This window comes from Drosophila yakuba, unplaced genomic scaffold, assembly GCF_016746365.2.
Source record: "Drosophila yakuba strain Tai18E2 unplaced genomic scaffold, Prin_Dyak_Tai18E2_2.1 Segkk2_quiver_pilon_scaf, whole genome shotgun sequence".
In the NCBI taxonomy this organism is placed as follows: Eukaryota; Metazoa; Arthropoda; class Insecta; order Diptera; family Drosophilidae; genus Drosophila; species Drosophila yakuba.
In genome coordinates, this window is record NW_025048801.1 from 1,190,553 (window position 1) to 1,214,027 (window position 23,475).

Sequence of the window (23,475 nt, forward strand, 5' to 3'; positions counted from 1 at the left end):
GAGTGAAATTCGCAAGGAGGCGAGAAAGCAGGCAGTTATACGGAAGAATCACTGGATGCCGTTCATTGTATTGAAGGCTTTCGGAAGCCGCAACACGGCCGCAGGCCCTGATCAGTCCTTGCGGATCTAGAAACGGGTTCATGCGTAGAATGGCACTTGAACTTGGCACTGGACGCTTTTCACTTAGGCAGTGATATTCCACAGCAAATTCACATCAGATGGAGCTGTATGCTTCCTGCACCGCTGAATAAAGCGATGAACATAAACAAGGACCCGTAGAGCTTTCTCAAGCTTGGAGAAACGTGCCAACAACTCTTCAGAAGGAGCCACGCTTTTCCAGGTCGGTCACCGGAGCGTTGTCGACCTAAGCTGCCCATTGGTTGCGTGAATTTTGCAACCAAGTCGGTCCGTGCCACCATAACTGGCTATCGGCTAGATCTTGGAGGGAAACTCCTCTACTTGCCAGGTCTGCGGGGTTATGCTCAGATTGAACATGAGACCAATTCTCTGTTTTTGTGGCCTAAGCGATCTTCGTCACCCTATTGGCTACAAATGTGGTCCACTAGCACGCTGGCTTGCTTAACCATGCAATCACTATCGTGGAGTCCGTCCAACAGTAAAGTTCGGAGTTAATCGTAGGCATCTGCGGAATGATGGCTGCAGCCATTTCGGAAAGCAATAACGCTCCGCACAGCTCCAGTCTTGGGGGCGAAACCGTTTTGCTGCCCCCTTCTACGCGGACATATATGGCCGCCCCATAAGCCTTTTGCGATGCAACGCAAAAGCCATGATGCTCGACCTTGAAATCCGGATGAAACGATAGCCAGCGTGGAATGCGTATCTGCTCTAAAACCGAATAACTGTGGAGAAAATTAAGCCATCGCTGAAAAAGCTCATTTGGAATGTTTTCGTCCCACCCAAGCTCTTGCAGCCAAATCTCCTGCATGAAAATTTTAGCTCGAATGATAAACGGCGCTAACCAGCCTGCAGGGTCGAACAATGTGGGACAGGACTTGGCGTTTTGTAAAGGACGTTTCAATAGACAACTCTGGCGGGACGAAGAAGAATTCGTCGGAGGTTGCCTTCCAGCGAATACCGAGGGTTTTGGCAGAGCTTTCTGCATCGATCTCGAGAAAATTTAGTATTTAATAGATGGTTGCTCTGAATGGCCGCTAAAACTTCCTTTTGGAAGGTCCATTTCCTCAATGGAAATCCGGCGGAATTCAGAGCGTCTCGGAGCTCTTGCACCATGAGCTGAGCTTCTTTCGTGGAGTCCGCTCCGGCTAGAACATCATCCACATACATGAAATTTCGAATGATATTGCTAGCTTTTGGATGGCTGAGTTCTACGTCAGCTGCTAGCTGCTGCAGTACTCGGATGGCCAGGAAAGGCGCGCAATTGACTCCAAAGGTAACTGTTTTCAATTCGAAATCTCTGATTTCCCCTCTATTGTTACGGAAAAGTATTCGCAGGAATGGAGTGTGTTTCGGATCTACCCAGATCTGCCGATACATTTTTTTGATATCGGCGCTAAACACGTATCGGAAATAGCGCCACTCTAGAATTTAAATGGTCAAGTCGGACTGTAAGACAGGGCCAGCATGAAGGATATCATTTAAACTGGTACCATTCGATGAAGGGGTGGAGGCATTGAATACTACACGGAGTTTAGTAGTTACGCTTTCCGGTTTTAAGACGGCGTGATGTGGCATATAATAGGCGTTGCAATCATGGGTAGGAAGAACTTGTCGCATGTGCTTTAAGTCGAGATATTCTTGGATCACCGAATCGTATCTCGCTTTTAAGGCCTCATCTCTTTTTAGACGCTGCTCATTTCTTAAAAACTGAGCCAACGCGAAAGACCTAGAATGCCCTAGCCCTGAACCGATATGTTCTGGGTCGCGAAAAGGCAGAGAGTATTTGCCGCACTCGTTTCTCGTGGTCGTTTGAAGGAAAGTCTTCTCGCACATGGAATCGGATTCTTTTACCAACTTTGTTGGTATATTCTCCACCTCCCAAAATTTTGTGAGTAGTTTGTCCAGTGAATTATCGTACGCGTGGGAGATCTGCGTCGAAAAGGAGGATATTCTGCTTTGGGCTGAGGCTGACACTGGCCCAGTTAGTACCCAGCCGAAAATGGTCTCTTGCCCCAAGAGAGAGCCACAGATGTTGGTTTTTGCTCCACTCAGAAGCACCGAAGGCAGAATGTCGGCTCCGATAAGGACATCTATTTGTGCGCTCTTGTAGAATTTTGGATCCGCCAGTGGAAAATCGGGAAGATCCCGAAAAAAATTTTACGGAATTGGGTACAAAGGCAGATTTCCGGCTAGTTGAGGTAGGATATAGGCCGTCGTCTCCAACTGCAACGCGGGCCTAGTCGGAGATCGAATGGTGAAACTGCAGAGCTTCTTGGACTGAGCGGCTACTGTTTGGTTTAAGCCTGAGACTTGGGCTAGAACTACCTGGAATGGCAATCTAATTAGATTGAACAGTTGATCGGTTATGAATTTTGCCTCTGATCCGCAGTCGATCAGGGCGCGTGCCTTAAAGTTAGTGCCAAGATGGGAAATATAGATTACGGCAGTGCCAAGAAGGATAGCTCTTGAGCCCTTGGCGTAATAATTTTGAACACCGGCTTGCCCATTTGGAACGAAATTGGCCTGATTAGCGGAAATTGGCCTCGCAGGATTTGAAGGGCTTGAATTGCTGGAAAAGGGGTTGTTTCGGTGCAACAACGTGTGATGCCGGCCACGGCAAGTAAAACAATTGTGCGTGCTTTTGCACTCACGAAGCTGATGTCCCTTTGCAAAGCAGTTTAAGCATAACTGCTTCTTATGGAGTGACTGCTCCCATAAGGAGAGAGTTATCTTCGGGAGCTTGGATGAACACAGATATACCAGCAGGCAGTCCCAGTTCTCAGTGTTGATGCCTGACAGTTCTAAGGCAGTCAAGCAACCTTGAACAGTACTTTGCAGTACCTTCAAGGCCGCCCCAGATTCCTGTGGTATCGACTGCACATAAAACAGTATTTTCAATTGACTGTTTACCAACAATCGTTTCTTTTCGAAGCGCTCTATTAGGTTTTTCCACGCAGAGCGGAAACCCTCGTTGGTGAGAGGCGAAATCGAAACGATGGCATGCGCGTCGCCACTTGTTTTGGCATTTAAATGGAATAGCTTTTCAACCGAAGGCAGCCGTGGATTATTGACATAAATGGCTGTGAAAAGATCCCAGAAAGTCGGCCAGCGAAGATAGTCGCCTGCGAAAACTTCTGTATCGCATGGAGGCAACCGACAGCCAGAGGAAATGTAGGCCTGGGGCGCAGCGTTCGCGGCTGGAATGGACTGAGACGTGCCCTGCTCGATTTTATCAACGAGCTGCGCAACACACCTTTCATAGACTGAATAGCAATAACTGTATTAAGCCCTGAGAATAGGCCTGCTGACACAAGGCACTCTGAGCAGAGGTCGAATTCCTTTTCAACCTTGTCCCTTGGGGTTCGGACTTGGTCGCGACGGACGCTGAGCATCGTGACGGTTGGAGCTGCGAATTTCGGAATGTTAATCTGAGCCTCAAATTCGCTTAAGCGGTCAGAAACCGAAATGAATTTGGCTAGCGCTAGATCGGAAGCAGCCATATTTTTAGCTGTGCACTGTACTGTGGCTTTGGATGGAGTAGCACAGTCGTCGGAAATCTGCGCACTCGTTTTTACCGAAATGCTTGGGATTCTTGAACTCTTGGGCCCTTGTGGTGAAAAAATAGACCTGGGTTTGTCAGCGGACAATTTCTTCTTATCGTCCCCGATGGGCATAATAGAAGAAATGCGAAATGGAAGGGAAGCGGTTTTGGAGCCCGGTCACACTTTTGAAAATGTAGACAGATTCCTTAGACTGCACTTAATAAATTTAAGCTTGCCGCCGTGAACGGTATAAAGCAGCGGAAAAAGACCGTATAGGATGTAATAGGTGAGAAAGTGGTGTAAAATTTACGAAGTGGAAACGCCGTAGTTTCGACTAATTGGACAGGTGACTCGGAGTGAACAGCGAATTGTATAAATTACCTGTGATTTATGGTAATTAGGTCCACCTGATTTACGGTTGGAACACTTGGAATTTGGAACACGGTGAAATAAAATGTTTATTAGAACGTACAAAATTGTATTTTTTGTTTACAACTGGAAACGGAGAAAATGGAATGGTGGAATTGGAATCTTTTCTCCGCATTGTAAGTACTTCTAAAAAAAAACACAAATTAATTTCCAAGCAATACAGGAAAAAATATTTGTCGGGTGAACGACTTATATTTGGCGGTCGTATTATTTATTTATGGATGAAAAAAAAATTATTGTCTTGTAGTTTTTTAAAATTTTTTTTTTTTAAATTTAAAAAAATAATTTAATAAATATTGAAAAATTTATTTGTTATAAAAAAGAGAAAAACCGCTTTTAATTTATTGCTCGGAAATTAATTTGGAAATTTACGGAAAAAATTGATGGAAAACAAAACGCCTTTTCCGCGTCGGCACTTAGAATAAATTTTATTTGTGGTTTGGATTTTCCGACGGGAAACAATTTACACTGTGGTATATGTTTAAAAGGAATGCAGATAATATGCGCAATGTATGTCGGTAATATATGTGGATATAATATATGTTGATGTAATATATGTAATATATATGGATGTAGTATATGTTGATGTAATATATGGAACTGGCGGGTAAATGTTTAATTAATATTTTATTTGGAATAGCCAGAGGGTATGTGTTGTTTGTTTCGTTATTGTATTTCTCGATAGCAAAGCAAATTGTATTAAGTGGACTGCTGAGTTAAAGCAAAAAAGTGTTGCGAAAAGAATTTGGCTTGCGTTGGACACAGTGAAACGAGAACAGAATTTGTGCCACTTTTGGCAGAGCTTTGGACTTAGAAATTTTCACTGAACTTGGCACAAATTATTTTTACTTTTTCACATTTGGAATTTTGCACTTTTCGGACTGGATGAATATTTAAATATATTCGGAAATTTAAACAAAGAAATTTTCACGAATGAGTGTGCAAGTAGAACGGTGGGTAATATGGCGGCGCCCGTGGGAATGAAGAAGTACTTTTTATTAATTGCCTTTTGTCGGAGAAATCCGTTAGATTTGACAATAAATCTTACAGCAAATTAAACGAAATTGGATTTTCGAACCTTTTGCTGCAGACCGGCAATTAAAAGGAATGAAAGTTTCGTACTTATCTTGTAATTTGTTCGCTGGTGGACAAACTTGAAAATCCAGGCGATCAAGCTCGAAGGACCAAAAATGTTGGGTTTTCTGCTGTCCTGGAATTTTCCAAATATGCTGAAATAGAAACATTCGAAGAAAAGCGAGCACTAGACTTTTCGTAATTGCGCGGTCGCGACCGGGCGTGTGGGTTAATCGTTCGTAATAATTTTTACACTGGGACTTATTCTAATTAGCTAGGCTCTCCCAAGCGCAGCGGAGACTCCTTGGAGACTCTGTGGTGAAGAGCGGGAGAGCGTAAGAGGGAGCGGAGAGCGGGTGACAGTCCAAGCCCCGTAACTTGGACATTGTCAAAAGCTGCAAAAATATCTTGGTTCATGTCTCCTAGGAACAAGCTCTTCTTAAAAAACAAGGTGGCCATATATAAAACAGTCCTCAGCCCGATTTGGAGATATGGTCTACAAGTTTATGGAATTGCTGCTGAATTACACATAAACAAAATCCGTACAGCTCAGAGTAAAGTACTGAGAACAATGTGCAATGCTCCCTGGTACATGCGTACTAGGTATAGAAAGAATTCTGGCAATAGAGAAGGTTGGTGCCGTTATTCAAACACAAGCTCAGAAGTATGAAGACAGGCTGAACCGGCATAAAAATATAAAACGTGTATCATCGAATGTAATTAAAAATTGTTATCTTTATGTCTTATACAATAGTATTACTATGTTCTATTCATTAAACATATAATTGTTCAGGCTGCCGGAAGGTAGCATTACAATACATGTAAACAAACTTTTTAATAAAAAAACCACCGATTAAGAATGGATTTCGTTTCTCCCTTTACTTCGGGTTCCACCGTGGACATAAGGAATCCCCCGACAAGGAAATGACCTGGCGTCAGAGCCAGCAAATCTGGCGGATCCTCAGACGTAGGAGGGAGCGGCCTGGAGTTAAGGCACGCTTCTATTTTTGCCAAGAACGTGGAGAGCTCTTCGAACGTGTATTTTCGTGTGGCAGTGCATTTGTAAAATAGCGTCTTAAAACTTTTTACGCCTGCTTCCCAAGGGCTCCCATATGGGGTGCCCCCGGAGGAATAAATTGCCATTGCATCTCTTGATGACTATAGGCATTCGTCACCGACTCTTTTACGGCTTGAAGGAAATCGCGGGAAAGCAGGGTGGCAGCGCCAACAAAGGTTTTGCCATTGTCTGACTGGACTTGACGTGGTCACCTTCTTCTGGATACGAAACGAGCGAAAGCGGCAGGAAACTTTTCGGTCGTTATGTCAGATGTAGGCTCTAAATGGATGGCCTTGGTGGAGAAACAAACAAAAACTAACACATACCCCTTTGTAATAAGACATGCTCTTCCCGTATAGTTCTTTATATCGAACGGACCTGCGTAATCCAAGCCAGTATACGTGAATGGTCGGGAGAACGATGCTCTTTCTTTGGACAGGACACCAATTGGTTTTGCAACCGCTTTTTGTGGATCACACATACTTTGCACGAATTTACTACTGCTTTCATCAGGTTCTAAATTCTCGGAATCCAGTATTTCGACCGGATGAGGCGCACCATTAACTGGTTACCACCATGGAGAGTTATGCGATGAGTGAAATTCGCAAGGAGGCGAGAAAGCAGGCAGTTATACGGAAGAATCACTGGATGCCGTTCATTGTATTGAAGGCTTTCGGAAGCCGCAACACGGCCGCAGGCCCTGATCAGTCCTTGCGGATCTAGAAACGGGTTCATGCGTAGAATGGCACTTGAACTTGGCACTGGACGCTTTTCACTTAGGCAGTGATATTCCACAGCAAATTCACATCAGATGGAGCTGTATGCTTCCTGCACCGCTGAATAAAGCGATGAACATAAACAAGGACCCGTAGAGCTTTCTCAAGCTTGGAGAAACGTGCCAACAACTCTTCAGAAGGAGCCACGCTTTTCCAGGTCGGTCACCGGAGCGTTGTCGACCTAAGCTGCCCATTGGTTGCGTGAATTTTGCAACCAAGTCGGTCCGTGCCACCATAACTGGCTATCGGCTAGATCTTGGAGGGAAACTCCTCTACTTGCCAGGTCTGCGGGATTATGCTCAGATTGAACATGAGACCAATTCTCTGTTTTTGTGGCCTAAGCGATCTTCGTCACCCTATTGGCTACAAATGTGGTCCACTAGCACGCTGGCTTGCTTAACCATGCAAGCACTATCGTGGAGTCCGTCCAACAGTAAAGTTCGGAGTTAATCGTAGGCATCTGCGGAATGATGGCTGCAGCCATTTCGGAAAGCAATAACGCTCCGCACAGCTCCAGTCTTGGGGGCGAAACCGTTTTGCTGCCCCCTTCTACGCGGACATATATGGCCGCCCCATAAGCCTTTTGCGATGCAACGCAAAAGCAATGATGCTCGACCTTGAAATCCGGATGAAACGATAGCCAGCGTGGAATGCGTATCTGCTCTAAAACCGAATAACTGTGGAGAAAATTAAGCCATCGCTGAAAAAGCTCATTTGGAATGTTTTCGTCCCACCCAAGCTCTTGCAGCCAAATCTCCTGCATGAAAATTTTAGCTCGAATGATAAACGGCGCTAACCAGCCTGCAGGGTCGAACAATTTGGGACAGGACTTGGCGTTTTGTAAAGGACGTTTCAATAGACAACTCTGGCGGGACGAAGAAGAATTCGTCGGAGGTTGCCTTCCAGCGAATACCGAGGGTTTTGGCAGAGCTGTCTGCATCGATCTCGAGAAAATTTAGTATTTAATAGATGGTTGCTCTGAATGGCCGCTAAAACTTCCTTTTGGAAGGTCCATTTCCTCAATGGAAATCCGGCGGAATTCAGAGCGTCTCGGAGCTCTTGCACCATGAGCTGAGCTTCTTTCGTGGAGTCCGCTCCGGCTAGAACATCATCCACATACATGAAATTTCGAATGATATTGCTAGCTTTTGGATGGCTGAGTTCTACGTCAGCTGCTAGCTGCTGCAGTACTCGGATGGCCAGGAAAGGCGCGCAATTGACTCCAAAGGTAACTGTTTTCAATTCGAAATCTCTGATTTCCCCTCTATTGTTACGGAAAAGTATTCGCAGGAATGGAGTGTGTTTCGGATCTACCCAGATCTGCCGATACATTTTTTTGATATCGGCGCTAAACACGTATCGGAAATAGCGCCACTCTAGAATTTAAATGGTCAAGTCGGACTGTAAGACAGGGCCAGCATGAAGGATATCATTTAAACTGGTACCATTCGATGAAGGGGTGGAGGCATTGAATACTACACGGAGTTTAGTAGTTACGCTTTCCGGTTTTAAGACGGCGTGATGTGGCATATAATAGGCGTTGCAATCATGGGAAGGAAGAACTTGTCGCATGTGCTTTAAGTCGAGATATTCTTGGATCACCGAATCGTATCTCGCTTTTAAGGCCTCATCTCTTTTTAGACGCTGCTCATTTCTTAAAAGCTGAGCCAACGCGAAAGACCTAGAATGCCCTAGCCCTGAACCGATATGTTCTGGGTCGCGAAAAGGCAGAGAGTATTTGCCGCACTCGTTTCTCGTGGTCGTTTGAAGGAAATTCTTCTCGCACATGGAATCGGATTCTTTTACCAACTTTGTTGGTATATTCTCCACCTCCCAAAATTTTGTGAGTAGTTTGTCCAGTGAATTATCGTACGCGTGGGAGATCTGCGTCGAAAAGGAGGATATTCTGCTTTGGGCTGAGGCTGACACTGGCCCAGTTAGTAGCCAGCCGAAAATGGTCTCTTGCCCCAAGAGAGAGCCACAGATGTTGGTTTTTGCTCCACTCTGAAGCACCGAAGGCAGAATGTCGGCTCCGATAAGGACATCTATTTGTGCGCTCTTGTAGAATTTTGGATCCGCCAGTGGAAAATCGGGAAGATCCCGAAAAAAATTTTACGGAATTGGGTACAAAGGCAGATTTCCGGCTAGTTGAGGTAGGATATAGGCCGTCGTCTCCAACTGCAACGCGGGCCTAGTCGGAGATCGAATGGTGAAACTGCAGAGCTTCTTGGACTGAGCGGCTACTGTTTGGTTTAAGCCTGAGACTTGGGCTAGAACCACCTGGAATGGCAATCTAATTAGATTGAACAGTTGATCGGTTATGAATTTTGCCTCTGATCCGCAGTCGATCAGGGCGCGTGCCTTAAAGTTAGTGCCAAGATGGGAAATATAGATTACGGCAGTGCCAAGAAGGATAGCTCTTGAGCCCTTGGCGTAATAATTTTGAACACCGGCTTGCCCATTTGGAACGAAATTGGCCTGATTAGCGGAAATTGGCCTCGCAGGATTTGAAGGGCTTGAATTGCTGGAAAAGGGGTTGTTTCGGTGCAACAACGTGTGATGCCGGCCACGGCAAGTAAAACAATTGTGCGTGCTTTTGCACTCACGAAGCTGATGTCCCTTTGCAAAGCAGTTTAAGCATAACTGCTTCTTATGGAGTGACTGCTCCCATAAGGAGAGAGTTATCTTCGGGAGCTTGGATGAACACAGATATACCAGCAGGCAGTCCCAGTTCTCAGTGTTGATGCCTGACAGTTCTAAGGCAGTCAAGCAACCTTGAACAGTACTTTGCAGTACCTTCAAGGCCGCCCCAGATTCCTGTGGTATCGACTGCACATAAAACAGTATTTTCAATTGACTGTTTACCAACAATCGTTTCTTTTCGAAGCGCTCTATTAGGTTTTTCCACGCAGAGCGGAAACCCTCGTTGGTGAGAGGCGAAATCGAAACGATGGCATGCGCGTCGCCACTTGTTTTGGCATTTAAATGGAATAGCTTTTCAACCGAAGGCAGCCGTGGATTATTGATATAAATGGCTGTGAAAAGATCCCAGAAAGTCGGCCAGCGAAGATAGTCGCCTGCGAAAACTTCTGTATCGCATGGAGGCAACCGACAGCCAGAGGAAATGTAGGCCTGGGGCGCAGCGTTCGCGGCTGGAATGGACTGAGACGTGCCCTGCTCGATTTTATCAACGAGCTGCGCAACACACCTTTCATAGACTGAATAGCAATAACTGTATTTAGCCCTGAGAATAGGCCTGCTGACACAAGGCACTCTGAGCAGAGGTCGAATTCCTTTTCAACCTTGTCCCTTGGGGTTCGGACTTGGTCGCGACGGACGCTGAGCATCGTGACGGTTGGAGCTGCGAATTTCGGAATGTTAATCTGAGCCTCAAATTCGCTTAAGCGGTCAGAAACCGAAATGAATTTGGCTAGCGCTAGATCGGAAGCAGCCATATTTTTAGCTGTGCACTGTACTGTGACTTTGGATGGAGTAGCACAGTCGTCGGAAATTTTGTTTGTTCGTTATTGTATTTCTCGATAGCAAAGCAAATTGTATTAAGTGGACTGCTGAGTTAAAGCAAAAAAGTGTTGCGAAAAGAATTTGGCTTGCGTTGGACACAGTGAAACGAGAACAGAATTTGTGCCACTTTTGGCAGAGCTTTGGACTTAGAAATTTTCACTGAACTTGGCACAAATTATTTTTACTTTTTCACATTTGGAATTTTGCACTTTTCGGACTAGATGAATATTTAAATATATTCGGAAATTTAAACAAAGAAATTTTCACGAATGAGTGTGCAAGTAGAACGGTGGGTAATATGGCGGCGCCCGTGGGAATGAATAAGTACTTTTTATTAATTGCCTTTTGTCGGAGAAATCCGTTAGATTTGACAATAAATCTTACAGCAAATTAAACGAAATTGGATTTTCGAACCTTTTGCTGCAGACCGGCAATTAAAAGGAATGGAAGTTTCGTACTTATCTTGTAATTTGTTCGCTGGTGGACAAACTTGAAAATCCAGGCGATCAAGCTCGAAGGACCAAAAATGTTGGGTTTTCTGCTGTCCTGGAATTTTCCAAATATGCTGAAATAGAAACATTCGAAGAAAAGCGAGCACTAGACTTTTCGTAATTGCGCGGTCGCGACCGGGCGTGTGGGTTAATCGTTCGTAATAATTTTTACACTGGGACTTATTCTAATTAGCTAGGCTCTCCCAAGCGCAGCGGAGACTCCTTGGAGACTCTGTGGTGAAGAGCGGGAGAGCGTAAGAGGGAGCGGAGAGCGGGTGACAGTCCAAGCCCCGTAACTTGGACATTGTCAAAAGCTGCAAAAATATCTTGCTCGAATATAGCTCTTCTTAAAAAACAAGGTGGCCATATATAAAACAGTCCTCAGCCCGATTTGGAGATATGGTCTACAAGTTTATGGAATTGCTGCTGAATTACACATAAACAAAATCCGTACAGCTCAGAGTAAAGTACTGAGAACAATGTGCAATGCTCCCTGGTACATGCGTACTAGGTATAGAAAGAATTCTGGCAATAGAGAAGGTTGGTGCCGTTATTCAAACACAAGCTCAGAAGTATGAAGACAGGCTGAACCGGCATAAAAATATAAAACGTGTATCATCGAATGTAATTAAAAATTGTTATCTTTATGTCTTATACAATAGTATTACTATGTTCTATTCATTAAACATATAATTGTTCAGGCTGCCGGAAGGTAGCATTACAATACATGTAAACAAACTTTTTAATAAAAAAAAGGCATTTTATTTTATTTATATTTTTTTTTAAATGTAATTTAATATATTTATGATATATGATTTGGGCCATATGACCGCCACGGATGGCTCGGATTTAGTTTAGCGGTGTTAATCACAAAATTTGAGAATCCAATTCACAGGTCCAAAACGTGAAATTAGGTGGTCACCAAACGTGCTTCCAATAGTTTTGTGTGACATGTTGCGCCGTCTTGTTTGAACCACAGCTCCTGGACTTCATAGTTATTAAATTCATTAATGAAAAAGTTAGTAATCATGGCTGTATACCATTTACCATTGACTGCAACGTTCTGGCCTATATGTATGTATATATAATAAATATAATTGATAAATATTAACAACTTACCTCAATGTTATTATTAATTTTTGGCCAGGTGTTTAACAAAATTTGGCCAATTCTTCGTCAAACGGCTACTAATTTTATTTAATATATACTCAAAAGTCGAAATACGCGGATGCGCATAGTTAAATAACTTATCTGGGTGGCTTCGTATCACTATTGTTCAGACGAACATGAATATATAAAAGGATTTACATAAGAAATGTATGTATAGCTAGTGAAACGCTGTAGCAATGCCTTATCTAAAAATAAACAACGCCTGAGCGTTAGGATATAGATATCTGGGATAAACAACGAACTCCTGCGTGGGTTTCATCCCTTAAATAAAGAGGCAAGCGATCACGTAGCATTTCCTTGAAGATAAGGTATATCTTGCAATGGAAAATTCCTGCACTTGATACAGGTTTCCACATCTGGGAAACCGATTGCCACTGCGTTGGTCTAGTTAGAGATAAGATTAGAATATGTAAGTTTCATGTTAGCTACCTAAGCTAGGACTTAGAAAATAAAGATTCAGTTTGAAATTATCAACTCACAAGTAAAGTCTTCGTATTTGGAACCTTTACAACTATCATTATTATTTAATTCTCCTTTTACATTTCTCGCAAAGCTCTCACAATTCCGTCTTCTCGCTTTGCTCTAGCTTCTCGCGCGCACTCTGCCGTCAGCCTAAGTTGCAACCAAACAGAATCTTCTATACAGAAAGTGCAAGCTGGGGTACCTTAGGGCAGTGTATTGGGTCCGACATTGTACTCCATGTACACTGCTGATATGCCGATGTTTGATTCAAAGTAGAAATATAATTTCCACCAAAACAAGCTCCTTTTTTTTTAACGCGCGAGTCCCACGGCCACACCTCCCACCCAACCGAGCGAGGGGCGCTGCCGAATGGCGGGAAGATAGACGCGATATAGATAACAGTAAAGAAAGAGGAAATATATATATAATTAAATAATCGCAATACTCATATGTAAAAAAAAATATAATCTGGTATCTGGTATCTGTTGGGTACATCACGAGTAGTTTAGGGTGTGTGCTTGTGTTTGGGTGTACATGTTGTATGTCCATTATTGTGTAGGCATGTGCCTAAGTCTTAGGAACTTATGGATATGTCACTCCCCCAATCATTGGCTTTGGCCTGTCCTCAGGTCGTTAAATTTGGATATATCGAAATATTGTTTTCTGGTTGAATGTTTTCATTGACATTAGTTTCTATGTGCGGATGTTCTTCTTTTTGTTTACAATATTTCTTAGGTATATTTTTAAAATTACAAAGTCAAACTAATTATCATGATGACAAAAGTTGTAATGCATATAATTTGAAAAGAGCTATAGTGTTTTACATGGAATTTTATCATTTCTCTTGTTTGCAAGTGATCTATTGGTTCTAAGCGTGTAACATTGTTGGTGATATAAATCGCTTGTGTAAAATTTGCCACATTATTCGAAATTAGGAGTTTATTTATTTGATGATGTTGTTTCCTGATATTAATATTTTGTTGTTTGTACAATCTTGGTTGACAACTGTTTCAGGAATATTCCATGTTAAAAGTATATTTGGTTCTATATAATTTATTTGGAAATTTCTATGGGTTTTTGTATTTGCACTGAGTTTGCTCTTGTTTAATATGTCTGTTGGGTCACGCAGCCGCCAAAACTGTGCAGTAGACTAATTTCCTACTCTTTAATATTGTAAGCCGAAGTAGTCAGTGGTAGCAGTTGCGATGCCCATAGTGCAAACCGCTGTTCTCGCACGCATTTATCTGTACGACGCTCATTCCTTGTTCTCTTCGTTATCTCTTTGTTATCTACTTTAAGCTTGGGCGCTGCATTTCGGCTGTCTGTCCCGCCAATTGTCACTTCTTCGTTTTTCGGCAAAGACTCAACTTGTGCATTCGATATAGCTCTTTGTCAGCCCTAGCTGCCGTAAACAAATCGCAAAAGAAACTGTATCGGAAAATAAACAAACTTTCTTCGATTTATTATTATTAGCAACAGCTATTGAAAAAGCTCAATAGCTAAACAATGTCCAACAATGTCGAATAATAATTTATCTGTACCTTTACGGAATACTTGGTTATTGAATATATAGAATTTATCGAATATATGCTCGGTTAGAATATAGTTATGTTTATCTGGGTACGGAACTATTTAAAATATCGGAACTTTAGTGACCTCGCTAGGAACGTGGGCTATAGTCAAAATTTCGTTCGTGTCTGTCATAAGCCAAGTTAATGTTTTTATCTTAAGCAGTATCACTCCAAGCTTCGAGAAGAAAAGACGTGCGACTAATTCACAGCGGACCAATACGCCTTATCAGTTAAAAACCAACAACAACACTAACCATATAAAAATTTTTTTTTGGACAAACAAACGACATAAAAAGAGAAACAAAAAGAGACAAAGCAAAAAGGGCTAGTGGCCAATAAACAACAACAACAATGCCTCCCGATATAAATAGATTATTTAAATCATCCGACACTGGACCCAAATTCATAATCATAAAAAAAACAGACAATGAAACATTTAAAACGTAAGCCCATTCTTAAGGGAAAAAGTTATTGACTACGCATGCAACGGTTAAGTGGAAACAGCCAAGGTCACAAAATAAGGATCGATGCTAATCAAATCTAAAGACACCCTACAAGCACAAAAACTTCTAAAAATGTCCAACTTTCACAACTTCGCCGTAGAAGTAAGTGAGCTGAAGACCCTCAACTTCTCCAAAGGAGTTATATACTCCAATGATCTCCGTAACATCGACGACGAAACAATTGTAAATGAACTAAAACCACAAAACGTGACAGAAATACGGAAAATTAAAAAAATTGAAAACAACGAACCTAAAGAAACTGGCTTCATCATTATCACATTTGCATCACTAATGCTTCCAGAGACACTGATGATTGAATACGAGAGAGTGAATGTATGCCCATATATTCCTCTTCCACTCAGATGCCGAAACTGCCTAAGATTTGGACATTCAACAAATGCTTGCTCATCAAACAAAATATGCATCAACTACTCCGCAGAACAACACACAACAACAGACGAAATATGCACCAAAACTAAATTTTGCGTAAACTGCAAATACGATATTCCAGACAACAAGCACAGCCCATTAGAAAAAACATGCCCAGCATTTATAAAATAAAAGGAACTAACATCTATAAAAACCCTCGAAAAAGTCGACCACAAAAGGGCCCTAATGATTTACTACTCACGACTAACCCACCAACTTACACTATACTCAGCCAAACCAACTGAAAAAACAATAAAAGAAACCACGCCAATCACTAAACTACCCATCACCTTACCCAACTCACTTCAGAACGGAAAAAAAACTGCCTCCACCTCTTCAGCCGCTAAGCCCCCATCTAGAAACACAACAACATATGATGACCTCGACACACTCATGGACACCAGCCCGATCACAGCATCTACATCAACACTGAACTCCTCCATACAAGAAGACCTAAAACTAAGAATCTTCACCAACAAACCAAATACTCTCGCCAAACCCCTTAAATCTAAAGAAAAAACTGAAAAAAAAACAAAAAAAAAATAATAGGAACAAAAACCCACTTCTTAACAGCGACAGCGACAGTATCTAACAAAACAAAAATAAAATGAATACAAAAAGATAATGTAATTATACATTAAACAGGTAAATTGTCACTATTTCCTAAATTAATTAAAATCCCAATTTAAAAAAAATGCTTAAAGTAATATAGTGAGACATGAACGGTTACATTAACAACTACAACCAATTGCAAATTATTATAAAAAAACACAACCCTAAGAAAATATCCATACAAGAAACACACTTACACTTTACTCAAAACATACCTATTCCAATAAACTACACTATCTATCACGAAAACACCGCCACAAACAGTTTTGGAGGAGTTGCTCTCCTCGTCCATAACTTATAACAACATCAAAATGTACAAATCAGCGCCTTTGACTTCGGCACAATAGCAGTAACAATTCATTCAAAATTCAAGTTCACCATAGTTCATCTTACGTCCCACCCAATAAACCTTTTCAATACAAAACCTCAGAAATATATACGACAACTTACAACCACCCCTACTAATAACTGGAGATTTTAATAGCTGGCACAGAAGCTGGGGCTCACAAACCAACAACCAAAGAGGAAACACATTATTTAAATTTATCAACCAAAACTTACTCGTAACTCCTAACAACGGCTCAGAAACCCATACATAATACATTCACACACATAGACCTTTCCATTGCATCACCCCCTATTAACCCGAACTCAAAATGGTATACGGACAGCTCGCTTTCAGGCAGCGATCATTACCCAATTCACATAGACCTATTCGAAAAACATAACATGAACAACCCAATCGAAAGACCAAGATTTAACCTTAATAAAGCAAACTGGCCCCTATTCCAGGAAATTGCGGATAAGCTGTCTACTAAAAAGCCCCCAAGCTCCAATGTTAATAAAGAACTCGCTATTTTTACAAGAATAATAATTCAATCCGGCAATGAATCCATCCCCCAATCACACCAGTCTAGAAATTACACACCGAAATTAGCCCAAGTTTACCCATCGAAAAAATATGGACTAAAATAAACCATTTCTGCGGCCTGAAAACTAGGCACCACATCCACTGCCTTACCGATCCCAATGACACAACACAAAGCATTATGGACAAACATGAAATAGCCAAAAACCTCTGCACCCACTGGTCTAAAGCATCGCTTGACTTCCAGACAACATTCATACAAAAGGAAATCAAACCCAATCCCCCACACATCCAATCCCTACAGCGCTTAGCATCGAACATGACATATCTCTTACAGAACTCCTTGCTGCACTTAACCTACTCAAAGGAAAAACTCCAGGCCGAGACCGTATAAACTATCCTATGCTTAAACACCTATCCACAAACCTACATAAAAGACTGCTAAAACTTTTCAACAACATCCTTAGCTCATATATACCTCAGCAACTTAAGAACAACGGACAAAACCAACATTAACTCCTACCGACCCATTTCACTCAATCCATGCATATCCATAGTCATTGATAAAATAATAGGAAAACGGCTATGGTGGCTAGCTTCAAATAGCAAGCTTCTAGATAACCGGCAAATGGGATTCAGAAAGGGAAAATCGGTTCTGATTCTCTAGCTATGCTAGATTATCAGATAACTGCATCTCTATCAAAGAAAAGCCACGCGTCGATCATCTCACTAGATTTCGCCAAAGTGTTTGACTGAGTAGGCATCCACAGCATCATTGACGAACTCATAGCCTGGAAAATAGGCCCAAGGATCTCCAACTACATAACAAACTTCCTCACCAATAGAAAAATAACAAATCCTACTCAAACCCTCAACCACTACACAATGGAATACCGCAAGGATCCCCCTTATCTGTGATATTATTCGCAATAGCATTCAACCAATTAAACAAAATACTAGCTACGCACAAACAAATGGATTTCACTGCTTACGCCGACGACTTCACAACAATTTACAATCTTGGAAAAAAACAAAACAACCTCAAACTAGACGCACTTCTCAACGACATAAATCAATGGTGCAACTACTCGGGTGCATCCCTCTCTACCAACAAATGCAAACATCTGCACGTTTGTAGGAAAAGAACCTGCAACTTCACACTGCAAACCAACGATACCCCCATACAAAATGTAACGTCCCTCAAAATACTAGGAATAACAATAGCCAGAAACTACAGAAGGAACAAACACATAGAAAATCTTACTTTAGAACCAGCTAAAAGACTAGACGTCATTAAATGTCTAGCCAACAAAAAATTCTGCACAATAATATATGTGGTCAAATCAATTATTATGTCCAAAATAGACTGCGGCGTACACATTTATGGAAATGCTCCAAAATCAACCCTGAGCAAACTAAGAACGATTTACCACTCAGCAATAAGAATCGCCTTCAATGCCTTTCGCACCACCCCAATAAAAAAGCTTTTGCAAGATGCTAACATACTGCCAATAGAACATAGAACAACATATGCAACACAAAAAAACATTAAAATCATAATCAACTCCAAGCTCTCACCAATTTAAAAAATTGACAACAAAATTAAAAATCCCAAAAGAATACCAAAAGTCCCGTCTTCACTACACAACACAATAGAACAATAAAAAAAAATAAATATTTATGTATCACCCGAAACAAACATGAATTAAAAAACCCCACACTGGCTGTGCAGTAATACAAGCACTAACACCGCACTACACACCTCATTCAAAGCAACCAACAAAAGTTCAAGGAATTAAAAAACACACCAGCAGGCAGACACTTTCTTTACACAGATGGATCCAAGTCAGCTAGCGGAGTCTCATATAGCGTAACAACGGAAACAGAAATTATTTACCACCACTCCCACAATACTCCTCCATATATACAGCAATTCTGACAGCATGCAACCACGCCAGCAAACAAGGAGGAAAATTTGCAATCTGCACAGATTCCCTTTCAGCCCTAAAAGCCAAAACTTCTACACCACCTCCATCAGAAATATCCTAAACAAATACAAGAGAAATAAAATCTTAATTCATACATAATTTCTTTTTGATTACCCAAAAAACTTCAACACATCAGACATCTTGGAACACATTAAACTAAACACTGAAACCTTTAAAACTTCAATATTTAACAACTCCTCAATCCACTACAAAAATATTAGCCACGACATCACCCCGACGAAAAATCCCACGATCAGACTCAATAAAATTCACAAGAATAAGACTAGGACACACCAACCTAACCCACAGCCACATACTCATTAAAATCCACCACCAATCTGCACAACCTGCAACACCAACATAACATTACAACATATATTACTCGACTGCCCTGACCTTCAGCATAACAGATCGAACCTCTTGAAACAAACAATTAGAGAAATCACCTCATTTGAACACATTCACCAAACAATACAATTCTTAAAAAAATCAAAACTTTACCATACAATATAAGGAAAAAAAAAAAAAAAAAAAACAAGAGAGAACGCTATAGTCGAGTTCCCCGACTATCTGATACCCGTTACTCAGCTAGTGGAAGAAGAGTCTTCAACACTGACAGTTTTTGGCGGTTTGTGGGCGTTAGAGTAGGCGTGGTAAAACGTTTTTTGGCAAATCGATAGAAATTTACAAGACTAATACAGAAACGAAAAAATATCTAAACATTTCTCAAAAGTGTGGGCGTGGCAGCTTCGGGCGGTTTGTGGGAGTTAGAGTGGGCGTGGCAACATAAATCGACAAACTTGCGCTGCGTCTTTGTCTCTGGAGTCTGTATGCTCAATCTCAACTTTCTAAAAAACTATTACATAGAAATTAACCGTAAAATAAGAACCTCACTTGTACATATAATATAACCAAACCCAAAAAAATGTATATAACATAGCTTAAGGCCCTCAGCTGCTATAGCTAATCCAAAATTCCGATTAATATTACATATGCGTTAATTTCTCAATCATAATAATAATAAAAAATATTTTAAGCATTTTCTCCGAATTTACGTGCTTTATATAATCGAGTTTTATTTATTTTGGGTTAAATATTCCAAATTGGGTAATTGCATACCTAACTCGATATCTTCCATGTATTCTGTAAACTGCTGTAGGTTGAATATCAGTATCGCAATTTGTTAGTTCTGTTCGTTTTCCACCTTGAGCCTATTACTTATGTCTATACCGCTGTTGATTATGTCGATAACCATGCTTAAATCATGTCATCTTCATCTAATGTTCCAAATAACTAACTCTAACTCTACTACGTTCAAAAGACCTCTTTTGCTTCTGTTAATAATTCTTAATCCATTTATTTCCCGTTTTAGTTTATCGACTAAATATTGTATCTGTGGTATATATATAGTCGTTTGCTTCAGTTACTAGATTTTCGAACATAAGTATTGTCTTTGTAATATTTTTACTCAAATAGTGGTATTCACTGCTGGTTGGAATTTCCATCGTTCCAGTTTGAAATATAAGATAATAATTCTTCGCACTTATTGGGTTTACTTCGATATTGCTGCATTTGACCATGGTGATAAGTGGTAACATGCAACTAAGCATTATTAGAAATATTTTGCGTACTTTGCGCTTCTCTGCCTGTTCTGGAATTATCGTATTTGCTCTTATTAATCTTTTTTTGTTTCTTGAATTTTGATTTATAATGAACGATTTTCCTGCCGCGGTTTGTTTCCTCAAAATGTTTACTGTCCACTTGTTCAATCCTTCCTGTCATTTTAAATGGAATGGTGATTTTACACTTTACGAGTGGAGAGTGTCTATATTTTATATCAACTTCAAAATCATACCTATTCTTATTGAGATATTCGATCTTATCGATTTTGTTTTGTTGTACATTAAAGTCTGGGCTGCCTGCTTATAGAAAAATGTCTGCCGGAGATCGTATGCACATAAAAGCTGAATCCTTGTCCGCTTTAATTTCCTGTGGCTCTTCCATATCATTGAATATTTTAGTAATGGCTGTTTTCGCTTCTAGCTAATCTCTACTTTTTACTTCAACTAGTTAGGCAAATTTGGAATAAATATCAATACAAGATAGGAATTTCTGGTTTCCCGTGAGATAAAAATCTATCACGTATTTTTAAAATTTAATTTATTGTTAAATATTTCTATGCAAGAGGACATAGCTTTCTTTGCCTGGAAGATATTTTATTTTATAATTGAATTCATCAAGTTTTTTTTCCACCTTTGTAATTTCATGTTCGGCTTTTTGATATTATTGAGCCATACCAATGGCTTGTGATCACTCATTATTTCAAATGGCCTGCCGAATAGATATGACCTGAAATATTTTGCTATGCTAACAATTCTTTTTCAATAGTAGCATAGTTGATTTCGTGTTCGTTCACCGTTCTGCTGGCATTACAAACGGGCTTATGGTTCTGTGATAGCACTGCACTACTTGCGTAAGTTGTCAGAGAAAAGGGCTTTAAAAAATCGGGATAAATTAATATCGGATTTGAAGTTATCAAAATCTGTAGTCTTTTAAATGATTCGATGTAGTCTTTACATTTGATATCTTATACAGCACCTTTCTTTAGTTTATTTTCCTCCAATGAAGTAGAGTAAATCGAGTAATATCGTCTTAATATACTAACCAACCTTTATAGATCAAATCTTCCAAAAGATTATTCCTACATCTCTGAAAAGGACCTGGAGCATTTTTTAGGCCAAAAGTCATACGTGTATATTCGTAATGCCCATGCTTAGTTGAAAAAGCAGTTTTTGCAATAGAATTTTCGTCCACCTGAATTTGGTTTTCACCCTTAGCTATATCAATGGTTGTAAAATATTGCCATCTACCCAATTTATCCAATATCCCATCCATTCGAGGAATGGAAAATTTGTCATTAACAGTTATCTCGTTTAGATTCCTATAATCAACTACCAACCTAAATTTTTGTTTCCCAGAGGCATCTGCCTTCTTGGGGACTACCCAAATAGGAGAACAATAAGGGGACTTCGATTTGCAAACGATCCCTTGTCCTATCATTTCTTTGATTTGTTTGTTGACTTCTTGGTCAACACTTTGGGGGTACTTATAGGGTTTACGGTATACTGGATCCTCATGCTTAGTCTGGATGACATGTGTAATAGTAATTCTGAATTTTCGCCTTCCTTGTTCTGAATGTCTCTATATAAGTATACAACCTTCTTTAAACATTCAATTTCCTCTACATTTAGATGCTCGAGTCTATACTCTGTGAGGAGTCTTAAAACTCCCCACAAATCCGGATGCCGGAGATCGGAAAAGCAACAGCGAAGACGGCCGGAATGCGAGAAGAGGCAAGGTCGGTCAGGTCAAACGGTAAACAATGGACCTTGGACCCCGGCAAAGCGGAGAGACCGTGAACTAACGGTACTGCGCTGGGCTTTGGACTCGAACCGGCCAAGGGCACAAAGGTCGAACGGTAACGTTGCGGACTTTGGACAAGCACAAAGAGGATGAGCCGTAAAGAAACGGAACACGAGTTGAACCTTGGAACCGGGCGAGCCGTGCGCAAAAGGGAAATAGCGGGATCCCCGCGGCCTATAAAAAGGCGACGCAGGCGCGGCTCGAGGCAGTCGGTCAAACCAACACGAGCAAGCGGAGAGTGCGAGCGCGAGTCGCGCAGTCAGGACCCAGGCGTGCGGCCGGACAGTCGGAGCAGACGCAGAAGGTGCGGACACGGTCGATCAGGAGAGTACGCGGAGTGCCGTACGGGCAGACAGTCAGTGAAGGAAGTGCCGTACAGACAGACAGTCGATGAGAAGTGCGCGGAGAGCCATACGGCCACACAGTCGATCGGGAAAAGTACGCGGAATACACGGGCATTCAATCAGAGCATACGCGGAGGGCCACACGGGCAGACAGCCCATCCGGAACAGTGCGTGGAAGAGCCATACGGCCACACAGTCGATCGGGAAAAGTCCGCGGAATACACGGACATTCAATCAGAGCATACGCGGAGGGCCACACGGGCAGACAGCCGATCCGGAACAGTGCGTGGAGAGCTACACAGTGACGCGAGCAAGTAAAAGTAGGTTGGTTCTTTGGCAAGGGCAACGAGTGCCTGGCTTACGCAAGAAGGGACGGTGGAGTCAGTGGTCGCAAAGGTGGTTCGGGGAGAAGCTCTAGCTGATCTTACGGACGATACACCCTGCCCCATAACATCCTGAGCCCCGGCCAAGCCCACAGGTTGGTCCTTTGGCAAGGGCGACGAGTGCCTGGCTTACGCAAGAAGGGACGGAGGAGTCAGTGCTCGCCAAGGTGGTTCGGGGAGAAGCTCTAGCTGATCTTCCGGACGATACACCCTGCCCTATAACATCCTAAGTCCAGTCGAGCCGGGACGGATACGCCGTCAAGAGCGACGCAGGACCCGCTAAGAAGAACGAAGAAGGAGCGACGAAGCGCGTCCGAAGGCGAGGGTCACAGGATTCTTTCATCTGTCTTTGAATAAAGGTGGTTTAAATCCGAAACTCTGGCATTTAGATGCGGTCTCGCCCTTCTTTTCTCCAAAAAAAAACTTAAAGGTTCTTGAACCTAGAGTTACGGTCTCGTTATCATAATCTATCTTAGGTTCGTATCCTCTAGATACTTTTGACCTAACAGGAAATCATAATTGTCGGAAAATACTGAAGTGGGCTAGATTATTATGATTTTCTTTAATTTTAATGCCCCTTTAATGTTATACACTGTTAGATCTTCTTCATTTTTTTCTAAATTTCCAAAATTTTCCCTTTTGATATTGATTGAAGAGCCTGTGTCGATCATTTCCTTGTAAATTTTTTTTATG

The 23,475-nt window shown here is 41.5% G+C and overlaps 2 protein-coding genes and 2 pseudogenes across 2 annotated transcripts; all 4 read right to left on the bottom strand.

Annotated features, from left to right (window-relative positions):
• Positions 1-1,000: 1,000 nt before the first annotated feature.
• On the bottom strand, positions 1,001-2,872 carry LOC122319647. Its single transcript, XM_043207247.1, has one exon. It carries the CDS (start codon positions 1,513-1,515, stop codon positions 1,036-1,038), a length of 480 nt encoding a protein of 159 aa, XP_043063182.1. The 5' UTR covers positions 1,516-2,872; the 3' UTR covers positions 1,001-1,035.
• Positions 2,873-3,034: 162 nt separating this feature from the next.
• LOC122319646 lies at positions 3,035-4,241 on the bottom strand. The gene has a single exon (XM_043207246.1). The coding sequence runs from the start codon at positions 3,810-3,812 to the stop codon at positions 3,165-3,167; it is 648 nt and encodes a 215-aa protein (XP_043063181.1). The 5' UTR covers positions 3,813-4,241; the 3' UTR covers positions 3,035-3,164.
• A 1,900-nt stretch (positions 4,242-6,141) lies between these two features.
• LOC122319649 lies at positions 6,142-7,985 on the bottom strand (annotated as a pseudogene).
• Positions 7,986-9,112: 1,127 nt separating this feature from the next.
• LOC122319650 lies at positions 9,113-10,525 on the bottom strand (annotated as a pseudogene).
• Between the last annotated feature and the right edge of the window lie 12,950 nt (positions 10,526-23,475).